Source organism: Carcharodon carcharias, chromosome 33, assembly GCF_017639515.1.
Source record: "Carcharodon carcharias isolate sCarCar2 chromosome 33, sCarCar2.pri, whole genome shotgun sequence".
Classification (NCBI taxonomy): domain Eukaryota; kingdom Metazoa; phylum Chordata; class Chondrichthyes; order Lamniformes; family Lamnidae; genus Carcharodon; species Carcharodon carcharias.
The window spans coordinates 16,948,225-16,963,822 of NC_054499.1; the positions used below are offsets into that span (position 1 = coordinate 16,948,225).

Here is a 15,598-nt window from a genome sequence, read left to right on the forward strand (position 1 = left end):
CTCCCATTTTCAACATTTTTATATCTGGTAAAGAGAAACGTTCAAATAAAATGACCAAAAAAGAAACGTTTTTAACATCCTGGTGATTTGTCTCCAGGGTTGCACACACAGCGGTGTCCCGGAGACTGACATTCAATTCCTGGAGACTACAGGCCAATCCTGGAGGGTTGGCGACCCGAGGTGGGCAGCACAGGGTGTGCTTCTCTTGCCCTTAGGAACACGGGACTTGGGGATAGCAGTAGGCCATTCGGCACCTTGAGCCTGCTCCTCTTCGAAGTAGGGCCCCTGTAGCCTTTTGCCTCCACCTGAGAGGGCAGATGGGCCGCTCGGTTTAATGCCGCCTCTGGAAAACGGCACCTCCGACAGTGCAGCGCTCCCTCGGCGCTGCTGTGAAGAGTGTTGGCCTAGATTAGGTGCTCAAGCCTCTGGACTGGGACCTGAATCCATGTTTTTCAGAGGGAGTGTGAGGCAGTGACTGAACCCCCAACTGTAGGCGAAACGCTTTTGAAGATACTTCACTGTGCGCTGTGAGGTGGACGCTTATTGAAATATTGCAAGAACAGATACGCCTGGTTGAACAAGGTAGTTGAGTTTGATGAATGTTGGCATTTATTTCTGAAAAAAGAAATGTTTTATTTTTACTCTTGTCATAGAAATGTTGATGAACACACGACTGGAGACTGCAGATCTGAAGTGGACTGTGTATCCAGAGCATGGGGTAAGAATTGGATCATCCTTTAATCCTTTCCTCTTTCAAGCCTTTCCTTTGCTGAACTTTAACCTTTGACCCCCTCAGTTGCCGCCCATTGGCGGGAGGACTAGACGCTAAAGACATTTCGGGGCACTGACACGCTATCCTTGGCCTTAGAAACGGATCATAAGTTATAAAATCGAGCAAGTTTTGCTAAAGGGCTCGCAACCATTGGGCTAGGCCTCAGCTGCAGCACCTGTGGCCTAATTCCGGGCCCCGCACTTTAGGAAGGATGTCAAGGCCTCGGAGAGGGTGCAGAGGAGGTTTACCAGAGTGGGACCAGGGATGAGGGGCCTCAGTTAATGTGGACGGACTGGAGAATCCAGGATTGCTCTTCCCAGAGCAGGGAAGGCTAAGGGGAGATTTAATCGAGGCGTTCAAAGTCATGAAGGGTTTAGATGATCGAGCACGTAGGGAGAACCTGGCAGGAAGATTGATCACCTTTAAGGGGACGTGGTGGTGTTGTGGTATTGTCACTGGGTGAGTAATCTAGAGGCGCAGGGTAAAGATCAGGGGACCCGGGTTCGAATCCTGGAAAATCTGGATTTAAAAGTCTGTTGATGACCATGAAGCGATTTGCATTAAAAACCCAAACTAACATCCTTGAGGGAAGGAAATCTTCCTTCCTGACCCGGTCTGGCCCACATGTGACTCCAGACCCACACAACAATGTGATTGACCCTTAAATGCCCTCTGAGCAAGGGATGGGCAATAAATGCTGGCCTAGCCAGTGACGCCCACATCCCAGGTGCGAATGGGGGAAAAAAACTCCCCCTGTCCCTTTGCACGTGCTCTCGCTCTCTTTCCCTCTCCACCCCACATTCTCTCCCTGCACCCCCAACCCTAGCCAGCGAGGCAAATAAAAAAGAAACTGGGGAACGCAGGTTTAAGATAATCAATCGGAAAGAGGACCAGACGAGAAGGGTGGGAGACGAGAATTATTTTTGCTGAGCCAGTCATTGTGATTCGAAGCAGATGGTAACTTTCAAAATAGGAGTAAGATAAATACTTTGAAAAAGGAGACATTTTCAGGGCTATGGAGAGGGGGGAGGGGGGAGGGGGGAGGCAAGAGCAGGGAAGTGGGACTATTTGGATACCTCTTCGAAAGAGCCAGCACTGGCCTGATGGACCTCCTTGCGCGCTGTATGATCCTGAGGTCTATTACTAACCCCCCCCCCACCCACCCACTCCTGTCCTGCCGGGCAAGAGGCTTCATTGACTGGTCCACTTGACAAGTGACTCAAGGGCCTGCCCATGTGGGGGAGGGGGGAAGGGGAGGTGAGGTGTGGGGCGGGGGGAAGGGCCGTGAGTTCCGAACCAATCCTGAATGTGCCGCGGATTCTGTTGGCCCCAGGTTTTCCTCGGGTTGTGTGTATTTTTGGGGGGGGGGGTGGTGGAGAGAGGCCTCCCCCCCAACTGCCAGAGCTCACGGAGTTGGAAAGCCTCGGTTCCGGTTCCCCCATCAGGCCCTGCAAACCAAAGCGCTGATCCCCACCTCGGAGGTAGGTAGTTGTCCTCAGGCTGAGTGTGCGCTGTAGGCGGCCTGAGGTAGGGATAGGCCACTCCGACGTTGTGGAAGACCCCTGTCAAGCCCACTCATGACCATCCCACAAATCTTCCCCCTTCCCCTCCCACCCCCCTCAGGAAAGCTATGGGAGGAGAGGGAAGGGAGGAGGGAGAGAATGTGGGGTGGAGAGAGAGAAAGAGAGAGGCAATGCGAAGGGACAGGGGGAGTTTTTTTTTCCATTCGTTCATGGGATGTGGGCGTCGCTGGCTATGGAACGCTAGCCTGGCTATTTGACTGTGTTGGCAGTGGATCCTGATCTCACCCTGGCCCTGGCGTTGCAGTTGACAGCACGCCAGTGAGGGTGGGCCTCTTTTATCTTAAAACCACGCCGGTGACTGAGGAGGAGCTGGCCCAGGGTGCTCTGCCGATCAAGCCTAGGGTGGGCCAGTATTTGAACTCGCCCTCTGGGGTTCCCGGTCACCATTTAACCGTTAGAGGGCTCGCTCTCTTTCACGTAAAGAGTGTGGGACTCGCTCCCACAGGGAGTGGTTGAGGTGAATAGTATAGATAGATTTAAGGGGAAGCTGGATAAACGCATGAAGAAGATAGAAGTAGAAGGTTATGATGTTGGGGTGATGCATTGGGGTAGTGGTATCGTCACTGAGCTACTAATCCAGAGAAACCCCACCACCATGGCGGATAAACCTGGAATTAAAAGTCTAACGATGACTGTGAAACCATTGTCGATTGTTGTAAAAACCCATCTGGTTCACTGATGTCCCTTCAGGGTAGAAAATCTGCTGTCCTTACCCGGTCCGGCCTACATGTGACTCCAGACCCACAGCAAACGTGGTCGACCCTTAAATGCCCGGGGCCTACACCACATGGAATACAACGGTTCAAGGAGGGAAGCACTTTCTCAAGGGCAAGTTAGGGATGGGCAATAAATGTTAGCCTAGTGATGAAGATGGCTGTCACAGTTACCATTACTGAGGCTAGCTTTATAGTTCCAGATTTTTATTCGTTGAATTTAAATCCCACCAGCTGCCCGTGGTGGGATTTGAACCCGTGTCCCTGGAGCATTTAGCCTGGGCTTCTGGATTACTAGCCCAGTGACATTACCCCTATGCCACCACCTCCCCAGTCCTATGACTCTAACGTCTTCCAGTTAAATTTACAGCAAGTCTGTCTTAAGAATTATGCCGGCCACCCCATTCCCCCAATAATGAATTTAGGGCCTACACTAAACCACATTAGTTTGTCTGTAGCATGTGAAAGGTGTTATTCGGTTCATTAAATGGTGAGTAAGGTTAAAATGACCTGGACGTTTGTTTTTTTTTACGCTTAGCCATATTGTCTACCAGAATGACTTTTGGTGCCACTGTTTCGGCCAATGAGTTTGGGGCAGGAGGGGACTCACAGCAAACAGAACCCGTGTAAACAAAGCACTGGAGCAAACAGTCGAGGTAGAGGCTACTTAGGTGGAGTCTCTGTGACCCACAGCAAACGGAGCTCAAGACTGAAACTGCAGCAAAAGTCTCCCAGTAATAACAGGATTATTTCTCCAGGAAAATGCAGTCAGTGGAGGATAGTTACGAACGTACATTCAAACGTCCGAATTAGGAGCAGGAGTAGGCCCCTCGGCCCCTCGAGCCTGCTCCCCCGTTCAATAAGATCATGGCTGAACTGCTTGTCACCTCAACCCCACGTTCCTCCCTACTCCTGATAACCTTTCACCCCCCCCCTCGTTAAGCAAGAATCTGTCCAGCTCGGCCTTAAAAATGTTCAAAGGCTCTGCTTCCACCGCCTTTCGAGGAAGAGAGTTCCAAAGACTCATCACCCTCTGAGAGAAAATATTCTCTTCATCCCCATCTTAAATGAGTGGCCCCCCCCCCCCCGCCCCCCCCATGTTTAAACAGAATACAAGTTTTCTGTGTGTAAAGTCAATCCCACTCGCGTACGTCAATACTGAGAGGGGTCAGCTCCATCCCTGGCTGGGAATAGTGACGTCATTATACACAGATTACTGTAAGTTGCATCATTATGATGGATATCAGTTTAACTCTATCCTGACTGTTTCATTACAAAGTCAGATACCCTAGGGAGCCAGTGACAGTTTCCTGATTACCTCTCTCCCCTCCTCCTTATCCTCACCCCCCGCCACCCCTTCCTGCTTTCTCCTCCCTCTTAACCTCCCCCCCCCACCTCCACCACCCCTTCCCCCCTCCCCTCCCCACCTCCACCACCCCTTCCCCCCTCCCCTCCCCACCTCCACCACCCCTTCCCCCCTCCCCCCCCACCTCCACCACCCCTTCCCCCCTCCCCTCCCCACCTCCACCACCCCTTCCCCCCTCCCCCCCCACCTCCACCACCCCTTCCCCCCTCCCCTCCCCACCTCCACCACCCCTTCCCCCCTCCCCCCCCACCTCCACCACCCCTTCCCCCCTCCCCCCCCACCTCCACCACCCCTTCCCCCCTCCCCCCCCACCTCCACCACCCCTTCCCCCCTCCCCCCCACCTCCACCACCCCTTCCCCCCTCCCCCCCCCACCTCCACCACCCCTTCCCCCCTCCCCCCCACCTCCACCACCCCTTCCCCCCTCCCCCCCCCACCTCCACCACCCCTTCCCCCCCTCCCCCCCCACCTCCACCACCCCTTCCCCCCTCCCCCCCCACCTCCACCACCCCTTCCCCCCCTCCCCCCCCACCTCCACCACCCCTTCCCCCCTCCCCTCCCCACCTCCACCACCCCTTCCCCCCTCCCCCCCCACCTCCACCACCCCTTCCCCCCTCCCCCCCCCACCTCCACCACCCCTTCCCCCCTCCCCTCCCCACCTCCACCACCCCTTCCCCCCTCCCCCCCCACCACCCCTTCCCCCCTCCCCCCCCACCTCCACCACCCCTTCCCCCCCTCCCCTCCCACCTCCACCACCCCTTCCCCCCTCCCCCCCCACCTCCACCACCCCTTCCCCCCTCCCCCCCCACCTCCACCACCCCTTCCCCCCCTCCCCCCCCACCTCCACCACCCCTTCCCCCCTCCCCCCCCACCTCCACCACCCCTTCCCCCCTCCCCCCCCACCTCCAGCACCCCTTCCCCCCTCCCCTCCCCTTACCCGCACCCCCCTCTCTCACCCCTTCCTCCTCCCCCCTTCTCCCCTCCCCCCCTCCCCCCTCTCCAATCCCTTCCCCCCACTCTCCCCTCCCCTTTACCCTCATCCCCTCTCCCTCTCCCACCCCTTCCCCCTCCCCTCCCCTCCCCTCCCCTCCCCTCCCCTCCCCCCCCCACCCCCCCTTCACCTTTGCAGACAGTGTGTTTCTCAGCAGCTTCATACCCGGGGGGGGGGGGGGGGGGGAGATACGCAGCATTCAGCCGCGTTAACCCTTTCGCGTGACGGTCCTGTCCGAGTGTGTCTGTGACCAGTTCCTCAGTACGCCAACAACTTGCATTTATATAACACCCCAAAGCGATAAAACATCCCAAAAGCAAAGTTGCCCCCCCCCACCCCCGAGCCACACAAAAACATATATCTTTCATTATTTATTCATGTGGCATTTATTGCCCATCCCTAAATGCCCTGTTGGGAAGGCATTTTGAGAGTCAAGCACATCGCTGTGGGTCTGGAGTCACGTGAAGACCAGCCCTCTCTCAAGGACAGGACATTAGTGAACCCGATGGGTTTTTTTTTTACAACAATGGTTTCATTAGACTTTTAATCCCAGATTTTTATTGAATTCAGATTTCACTGGGATTCAAACCCAGGCCCCCCGAGCATTACCCTGGGTCTCTGGAACACCAGTCCGGTGACAATACCACTACGCCAGCGCCTCCCCCTGTAGGACAGGTGGTCAGCAGCTTGCTGGTAACAGCATCAGGAGCAGGCCATTCGGCCTATTGAGCATCCTCCGGCATCCGATGAGATTGTGGCCCATCAGAGAGGGCGTCTTAAAGGAAGAGAGTGGGGGAGACAGGGAGATTTAGGGAGGGGGTTTAGGACACGGGGTTGGGTGGGGGGGGCGGTCTGAAGGCGCAACCACCAGCGATGGAGGGATTAAAACCGGGGATGCGCCGGAGGCCGGAGTTGGGCGGGGGGGAAACGGAGGGGGGGTCTTGTAGGGGACCGGAGGGAGGCTGCAGAGGGTGTGAGCCGGTGGCTGGGAGATGGTTTCGCCTTCCTCACAGTGAATCTCTGGTGTTGCTCTTCTTCCCCCCCCCCCCCGCAACAGTGGGAAGAGGTGAGCGGGAGCGATGACGAGATGAACACCGTGAGGACCTATGAGATTTGCCAAGTCTACGCCCCCAACCAGAACAACTGGCTCCGGACCACCTACATCCCTCGGCGGGGAGCCCAGCGGGTCTATGTGGAGCTCAAATTCACCATGCGAGACTGCTTGTCCATCCCCAGGGTGCCGGGATCCTGCAAGGAGACCTTTAACCTCTACTACTACGAGTCCGACTCCGACTCAGCCACTCAGGGCTCACCGGCCTGGATGGAGAACCCTTACATCAAGGTGGACACCGTGGCCGCTGACTCGGTCTTCCCCAACAAGAAGGTGGGCCGGGCCAACACCAAGACCCTCAACCTAGGCCCGCTGAGGAGTAACGGCTTCTACCTGGCCTTCCAGGACCAAGGGGCCTGCATGGCCCTCTTGTCCGTCCGCGTCTTCTTCAAGAAGTGCCCGGCCATGGTGGCCAGCTTCGCCTCCTTCCCCGAGACGGTGACGGGCGCCGAGCCCACCTCGCTGGTCATCGCGCCGGGCACCTGCATCCCCAACGCCGTGGAGGTCTCCATCCCCCTCAAGCTCTACTGCAACGGGGACGGAGAGTGGATCGTGCCGGTCGGGAAGTGCACCTGCGGCCCCGGGTATGAGCCGGCCGAGAAACACAGCGTCTGCAAAGGTGAGGGGGAGGGGGGGAATGGGGTGAAGGTAAGGGGCGGGGGAGGGAGAGGGGGTGAAGGTAAGGGGCGGGGGAGGGAGAGGGTTTGAGGGTAAGGGATGGGAGGGGAAGCGGTGGGAGGTGAAGAGGGGGTGAGGCTAAGGGGGAGGGAGAGGGGAGAAGGGGTGGGGGAGGGAGAGGGAGGAGGGAAGGGGGAGGGGAGGGGGAAGAATGGTGGGAAGGGTGAGGGGTAAGGGGTGGGAGGGGGGGAGAGAAGGGGTGGGAGAGGGGGAAGGAGGGATAAGGGGTGGGAGGGTGAGGTATGGGAGAGGATGAGGGGGTGAGTCTAAGTGGGAGGGAGAGGGGGGAAGGTGTGGGGGAGGGAGGGGGGAGGGGTGGGGTAGGGAGGGAGGGGGGAAAGGGAGGGAGCGGGGGGAAGGGCCAAAGGGCTCGGAAATCTGTCGAGGGGAAGACCCTGCAGGTCCAATAGAATCGTAGAACTGATACGGCACAGAAGGAAGCCATTTGGCCCATCCTGTCCATGCTGGCTCTTTGCAAGACCAACTCTGCCACTCCCAAGGCCTCGCCTGCCCTCTCAGGCGGACGCGAAAGATCCCATGACAACCCCTGGAGGAAGAGTGGGGGGCACGGAGGGAGTTCTCCCTGTGTCCTGGGGCCAATGTTTATCCCTCAACCAGCATCACTGAATGAAACGTTTGCTGGTCACCTCGCTGCTGTTAGTGGGCTCTTGCAGTGTAGGAAGCTGTCAGCTTAATCCAGATAACACTTCAAAAACATTTCATTGACCGTGATGTGTTTTGGGGCTTTCTGAAGAGATCAAAGCCGGCTGTATAAATGTGCGCTCCTTTGTTCGCTCTTTGAAGTTGAAGGACAGGTTTTCTAATGCAGGGAAAGATCCCGTACGTGTCCCAGTATCTCTCGGCTTAGATGCTCACTGGCTGCTGTCCTCAAAAGCTGAGCTGCCTTTTTGCATAATTCATCACAAAGTGGGTCACTCTGAGAGGAACGATATTAATATCAAAGGCTCCCCTCAGCTGTAAGATCCCGCTTGCTTGGAGCAGGCCCTTATCAGCCTGTCAGCGGGACAAGGGTTGGGATGAATGGGAGGTGGGAAAGTGGCAGGGAGGATTTGTCTAGATAACGGGGGGTGGGGGGGGGGGGGGGGGGGGGGTTGTTGGTGAGGGACTCTAGCTACTGTGCGGAGAGACTGGAGGAGCTGGGATTGTTCTTCTCAGAGCGGAGGAGGTTAAGAGAAGATTTAAGACGAGGAGAATTTTTTTTTTCGCAGTGAGCTACTCTGATTGTGGAGGGGCTGGGGGGTGGGGGGGGCGGGTGGAGGGGGGAGTGCATTGCCTTAAAAGGGTAGTGGAAGCAGATTCAGCCGGCGTATCACGTTAATGCAGGATGAGTGACAAATGCACGAGGCTGCTTGGTGGGGCCGGGAGGTGGAACTGGAGGGGCACAGAGATTTCGGAGGCTTTGCGTGGCTGGAGGAGAGTTGGGGTGGGTGGGTGGGTTGTGTGGGGGGGCTGCTGGCAAAGATGCGGAAGAATTTGGAAATGAGGATGAGAATTTTAAGATGGGGGGGGTGGGTGTTGCCCAGTTGGGAACCAGTGAGCACCAGCGACCCAGTGGAGGGCAAATGGGACTTGGTGCCAGTGGTGGAGAAGGGGGACAGCAGAATTTTGAATGAGCTCATGTGTACAAGGAGCGGCAGAAGGTGGTGAAGTTGCAAGGGCAACAGAGGTTAGGCTGAACTTGTATAAGACACTAGATCGGCCTCAGGTAAAATATTGAACCTGGTTCTGGGCACCGCACTTGAGGAAGGATGTGAAGGCACTGGAGAGGGTGCTACAAAGATTCACGTGAATCACTCCTGGGACGAGGGACTTCAGTGACGAAGATAGGTTGGAGAAGTTGGGAGTGTTTTCCTTGCGGAAGAGAAGGCTTGAGAGGAGATTCGATCGAGGCGTTCAAAATGATGAGGTGGGGGGCCCAGACAGACTAGACCGGGGCAGGGGGGGGGGGGGCGGGTGGAGACTGTTCCCATTGGTGGAAGGATCGAGGAACCAGAGGGCACCGAGTTAGGGTGATTGGCAAAAGAGGCAGTGGAGACAGGAGGGGAAACCTTTTCACGCAGCAAGTGGTTAGGGTCTGGAATGCGCTGCCTGAGAGCGAGGGGCAGGGGGGGGGGGAGGCAGAGTCAATCGAGGCATCCGAGAGGGAGTTGGATTATTACCTGGAGAGGAGGATTGTGCAGGGTTAACGGGGAGGAGGCAGGGGGGAGGTTTGCTCTTTGCTGAGTTGCTCATTCAGAGAGCTGGCGCAGATAAGACGGACCGAAGGGCCTCCTGCTGGGCTGTAAAGAATTCTGTGACGGCTTGGGGGAGTGTCAGTTCAGCCCCCAAAAAAAACGGCACCCCACCCGTCTCGACATGGGAAAGCCAACCCTTGGGCACACTGGCACCGACTCCCACCCAGCGACGGGTCCTGGATAGTAAGACGGCACATGAGAGAGCCAAGGGCAGGACGGGACTTGACTGCGATGTTATTCCTGCAGCCTCGTGTCCCCGTTGTAATGCGCTGTCTAGATTGATAGACGATGACTAGCCGTTTTGGAAGAGCACCAGGGGTCTGTTCAGGCTGTATCTAACCTGAGTCAGCACCATCAGGAGGAGCGGGCAAGGGTGCCTGAGGGAGCAAAGGGATTAGAACAATTCCGCACTCTGTTATTATGAGGATATGAAGCGCTAGAGAAGGTGCGACAGTCAGATTTCCCAGAAAGACCAAAACGGGGAAGCTATAATTGCCGGGAAGATTGAACATGCTGGGACTCCTTTCTCCCGGATCGAGGCCTTTTTAAAATAATGAAAAGATTTTGGGCGGGTAGCCGTAGAGTCGATGTTTCCACTGTCAAGGCTGCAAGTCAGGGCCATAAAATAGTCTGGTCAGGAATTTAGGGGAGCCTCCTTTACCCAGAGGGCGGTGAGAATGTGGAACTCTAGGCCACAGGGAGTGGCTGAGGTGAATTCTCCAACAAGTGGTTGCTTCTACAGCCTCATTCAGCTTTTGCTTGTACGTCCTTTTATTTTTAAAAAAAAACATAGTAAAATAGGAGCAGGAGTAGGCCATTTGGCCCTTCGAGCCTGTTCCGCGCATTCAGTATGATCGTGGCTGATCCTCTTTCTCAACAACGCACTCCCGCTCTCTCCCCATACCCCTCCTTGCTTAAAAGTTCACTATATCCGTAAGTAACTCTTAACTGCCCCTCTGGAATGGCCTGACAAGGCCACTCAGTTCAAGGGCAATTAGGGATGAGCAACAAATACTGGCCTTGCCAGCGACCCCCACGACCCATGATAGAATGAACAGGAACAAGAACCCTGTTCTCCATCAGGATACCAAGAGGTACTGTTGCCTCTCATTTGAGTGAAGCCCACATTCTGTGAATGAACTTAAAAAAGATGGTGGGAGGGAGTCCTTCAGCCCCCAAGTTCTCCGTGTTTTGGGGAGTCAGTGACCTTCCCTGGCACAAGGGGGACATACCCACTCACGGCTTCCTCGGGTTGCCAATTTTGGGTATCCCTGAAGTGTATCTTGGTTAATCTCCTTGCAAACCACTTCCGTTAGAGTCAAACAACACGTTCCTCACCAACTCTTCATCTTTTTACAACGAATGAATGGTTGGGAAATTATATTTTTTTAAATAACCCAAGATTTTGTCCGGAGCAGTGTCCCGGAGGTTAAGCTTCGATTCCTGGAGACTCCTGGCCGACCCTGGCGGGTTGGTAACCAACTGCTCCCCCAGTTTGTCCTTCCCAGACTTGCCCTAAACTCGGGGCCTTAGCATTAAGCAACGAGCACAGCCATTCATCGCAAGAAGCTGCCTGAATTGCGTCGCGCGCGCAGGCCTCAGGCTTCTTGAGCCTCCAGGTGGGGCGTAGGGATGGCCTGAATTGCGTCGCGCGCACAGGCCTCAGGCTTCTCGAGCCTCCAGGTGGGGCAGGGGGAGGGAAAAGATTTATTCCCTTCCCAGACTTCTCTCCAGGCCGATCCCTAAGGAAGGGGGAGGAAACGAAGCTTTGTCAACCTGAAAAATGATTGACGCTGAATTCCTTTGCCTTTTTTTAAAAAAAAAGTGCTGGGCCCTCCCTGCTGCAGCCTAGTGAATGGAAAGCCCCAGACAATAGAGAGAGAGAGAGACAGAGAGTGAGGCTGCAGGACTAGCAGATGCTTGTTGAAGGCTCTAGACAGTCAGGCATGGCTGTTGTGTGTGTGTGTCTATCTTCCTGTGTAGCCACACGGATATCCCAAAGGAAAATGAAACTCCTGGGAGAAAATATGGCTCAAAAGGAATTTGTTGCCACCTCTATGCCAGTGACCCTACAAGGCCCTTCCCCCACCAATCCCCCCTTCTCCCCCCACCCCCCACCATTTCACTCTCTGTGACCTCTTCGACTGTGTGCGCTCAGACACGATTAGAGGAGGGGTGGGGGGGGGGAAAAGACTTTTCAGTCTATAGCACACACAAAACCTTCAGTCTAAGGCTGACTGGCCAAGGCAATGGGAGGCTGGGGGGGAGGGGAGGTGGTCAGTGATCATCTGCTACCCAGTCCCGGAGAGAGAGAGAGAGGGAAGAGACCCCCTTACAGGTGGTATAAGTCACCACGTCGAGTGACTTCAGGGCGTGAGTTCTCTCTCTGCGCTTGATAAAGGGGCTTGTTTGCAGTGAATGCGAGACTGGCAGCGCGGGCTTTGTACTCCAGCTTATATGTCAACCCCTGTCCTGCGCGCTGAGCTCCTTCACAGTCGCTGGGTCGAAATCCTGGAGCTTCAGGAAATCAAAATTCCAAAATCCTGGAGCTTCCTCCCTAACAGCATGGTGGGTGTACCTACACCACACGGACCGCAGCGGCTCACCACCACCTTCTCGAGGGGCAGCTAGGGATGGGCAATAAACGTTGGGCCCGGCCAGCGACGCCTACACCACCCCACCCCGCACCGCACCCCCCCTTCCAATCATGGCCGTGGGATCTTCCTCATCTGCCTGAGGGGTCACACGCGGGACCTCGGTTTAATACCTCATCCGGGAGGCAGCACCTCTGGCAGTGCAGCACCCTCTCGGTACTGGCACTGAGGCTCGGCGTTGACGGGGCTTTTGTGGGAGCCCCTGGAGTGGGGACCCGGCTTGGCCCGGGATCTGTCGTCCATCGAGCCTCCGCAGGCGGGATCAGAAACTTCTCTGAATCGACCCTTGTAACCGGGGGCGCCTCGTCATTGGATGTCAGCCGTGGCTCAATGGGTAACGCTCTTGCTTCTGAGTCAGAAGGTCATGGGTTCAATCCCCACTTGAGGCCTGATTATCAAATTCGGGCTGACACTGACTCTCGTTTGAGACATTAAACCCATTCTCCGCCTGCCCTCTCGGGTGGATGGACAAGCACGTAGGAAATAGGGACAGGAGTAGGCCCCCTCGAGTCTGCTCCGCCAATCAATAAGATCGTGGCTGACCTGATTTTAACCTCAACCCCACATTCCTGCCCAACCCCCGATAACCTTTTGCACCCCCCCCACCCCCCCACTTCGCTCATCCAGAATCTATCTACCTCGGCCTTAAAAATATTCAAAGACTCTCCTTCCACCGCCTTTTGAGGAAGAGATTTCCAAAGACTCACCACCTTCGGAGAGAGAACATTTCCCCTCACTTCTGTCTTAAATGAGCGACCCCCCCCCCCACCTTATTTTTAAACAGCGACCCCATTGGAAGAAGAGCAGGAGAGTTCTCCCTGTTGCCTTAGGCCCAATATTTAACCCTCGATCGACGACGAAAAGCTATATTTTTTTCTTTATTTTCTCACGGGATGTGGGCGTCGTTGACAAGGCCAGCATTTGTTGCCCCTCCCTAACTGCCCCCTCGAACTGAGTGGGCTCGCTCGGCCCATCTCAGAGGGGCAGCTAAGAGTCAACCACATTTGCTGTGTGGGTCTGGAGTCACATGTAGGCCAGACCAGGTAAGGACAGCAGATTTACTTCCCTAAAGGGGGCATTAGTGAACCAGATGGGGTTTTTAACAACCATCGATGATAATTTCATGGTCACCATCACTAAGACTAGCTTTTCAATCCCATGTTTTATTAATTGAATTTAAATTCCACCCGTGGTGGTGGGATTTGAACTCGGTACCCCCCCCCACCCCCCCCCAAAGCATTAGACTAGGCCTCTGGATTACGAGTCCAGTGACATTCCCACTACACCGTCTCCCCACTGCCTGATTATCATCACATCGCTATTTGTGGGAGCTTGCTGTGTGCAAATTGGCTGCTGCGGTTCCAACACTACAACAGTGACCAAACTTCAAAAAGTACTTGACTGGCTGTGAGGTGCTTTGGGGCAGTGTTGAGGTGGCAAAAGGCGCTACAGAAATGCAAGTCTTTAAGTGTCAGTTGGAGGTCCAGCCATTTCGCGTTGACTAAGGTCCTTCTGCATCTTCCTGAGCCGAGACTCCCTGGGTTTTCTTCTCTGAAAGCCTTCACTCCCCTCGGGTAAATAAGGAAGAGGCCAAGCTTTCAACCCTTACAGGGACCAAACTAATTTTTAAAGGGGCCAACCCTTCAAATTTTTAAAGGGGCCAACCCTTCAAATTTTTAAAGGGGCCAACCCTTCAAATTTTTAAAGGGGCCAACCCTTCAAATTTTTAAAGGGGCCAACCCTTCAAATTTTTAAAGGGCCCAACCCTTCAAATTTTTAAAGGGCCCAACCCTTCAAATTTTTAAAGGGCCCAACCCTTCAAATTTTTAAAGGGCCCAACCCTTCAAATTTTTAAAGGGCCCAACCCTTCAAATTTTTAAAGGGCCCAACCCTTCAAATTTTTAAAGGGCCCAACCCTTCAAATTTTTAAAGGGCCCAACCCTTCAAATTTTTAAAGGGCCCAACCCTTCAAATTTTTAAAGGGGCCAACCCTTCAAATTTTTAAAGGGCCCAACCCTTCAAATTTTTAAAGGGGCCAACCCTTCAAATTTTTAAAGGGGCCAACCCTTCAAATTTTTAAAGGGGCCAACCCTTCAAATTTTTAAAGGGGCCAACCCTTCAAATTTTTAAAGGGGCCAACCCTTCAAATTTTTAAAGGGGCCAACCCTTCAAATTTTTAAAGGGGCCAACCCTTCAAATTTTTAAAGGGGCCAACCCTTCAAATTTTTAAAGGGGCCAACCCTTCAAATTTTTAAAGGGGCCAACCCTTCAAATTTTTAAAGGGGCCAACCCTTCAAATTTTTAAAGGGGCCATCCCTTCAAATTCTTACACAAACACTGTCAGTTGAGATCTATCCCTCCATCAAGCCAAGGCAGATATTGTTGGGCTGACAGCTGAAGACTGGTAAGCGTCGAGCCGAAAGCAAGTAATGGAATATTCTAGAAGCTCTGTCTGAAGTTGAAAATGTACTTATTTTTGAAGGTTTTAACGTGAATGTTGTTTTTGATTCCTCCTTCAGCTTGCGCCGTTAGCAATTTCAAGGCCAGCCAAGGCGAGGGCCCTTGCAGCCTTTGTCCCCATAAGAGCGAAGCCACATCCCAGGGCGCCACTTCCTGCAGCTGCCAGCAGGAGCACTACCGAGCCAGCAATGACCCACCTGAGATGCCCTGTACAAGTAAGTGGAGAAAATGGTGGTGTAATGGTAAGGTCACTGGACTGGGGAATGTCACAGGCCCATGAAGGGCCTAATTTTTCCCTGAGGATTTTGTAAATCGGACAGGTTCCCTTTGGGAAGGTGAGCCTGGAATTAGAGTTTACGGCACAGAAACAGGCCATTCTGCCCATCTGCTCCATGCTGGTGTTTATGCTCCACACAAGCCTCCTCCCACCCTCTCTTCATCTCACCCCACCCCTCTATCCTATCCCCTTTTTCCCCTCATGTGTTTATCAGCTTCCCCCTTAAATACATACGAACATACATATGCAATGAGAGCAGAAATGGCCATTCGGCCCCTCGAGCCTGAGTCACCATTCATGGCTGATGTGTTTTTGAATTCCACTTCCCCATCTACCCCCAGTAACCTTTGATTCCCTATCTACCTCTGCCTTAAAAATATTCAGTGACCCCGTTTCCACCGTCTTCTGAGACAGAGAGTTCCAAAGACGCCCAGCCCTCTGGGAGAAAATATTTCTCCTCATCTGTGTCCTAAAAGGGTGGCCCTTAATTTTAAAACAGTGCCTCCTGGTTCTGGACCCACCCATCAGAGGAAACATCCTTTCCAAGTGTATCTATACTATTCACCTCAGCCACTCCCTGCTGAGTCCCACATTCTCATCACTCTCTGGGGGAAGAAACGTCTCCTGAATTCCCAATTGGATTGAGTAGAGGGTCTCTCATACCGATGGCTTCTAGTTTTGGTCTCCTCTGTGTGTGTGTGTGTGTGTGTGTGTGTGTGTGTGTGTGTGTGTGTGTTTG

General features: G+C 54.2%; 1 protein-coding gene across 1 annotated transcript in view; it reads left to right on the forward strand.

Annotated features, from left to right (window-relative positions):
• Window positions 1-15,598, forward strand: part of LOC121272288 (ephrin type-B receptor 3-like) — an 82,632-nt gene that overhangs the window by 43,452 nt on the left and 23,582 nt on the right. Inside the window, exons 2-4 of the mRNA XM_041178864.1 lie at window positions 654-718; window positions 6,482-7,154; window positions 14,642-14,797. Coding sequence (XP_041034798.1) covers window positions 654-718; window positions 6,482-7,154; window positions 14,642-14,797 — 894 coding nt within the window. The remainder of the gene's footprint in view (window positions 1-653; window positions 719-6,481; window positions 7,155-14,641; window positions 14,798-15,598) is intronic.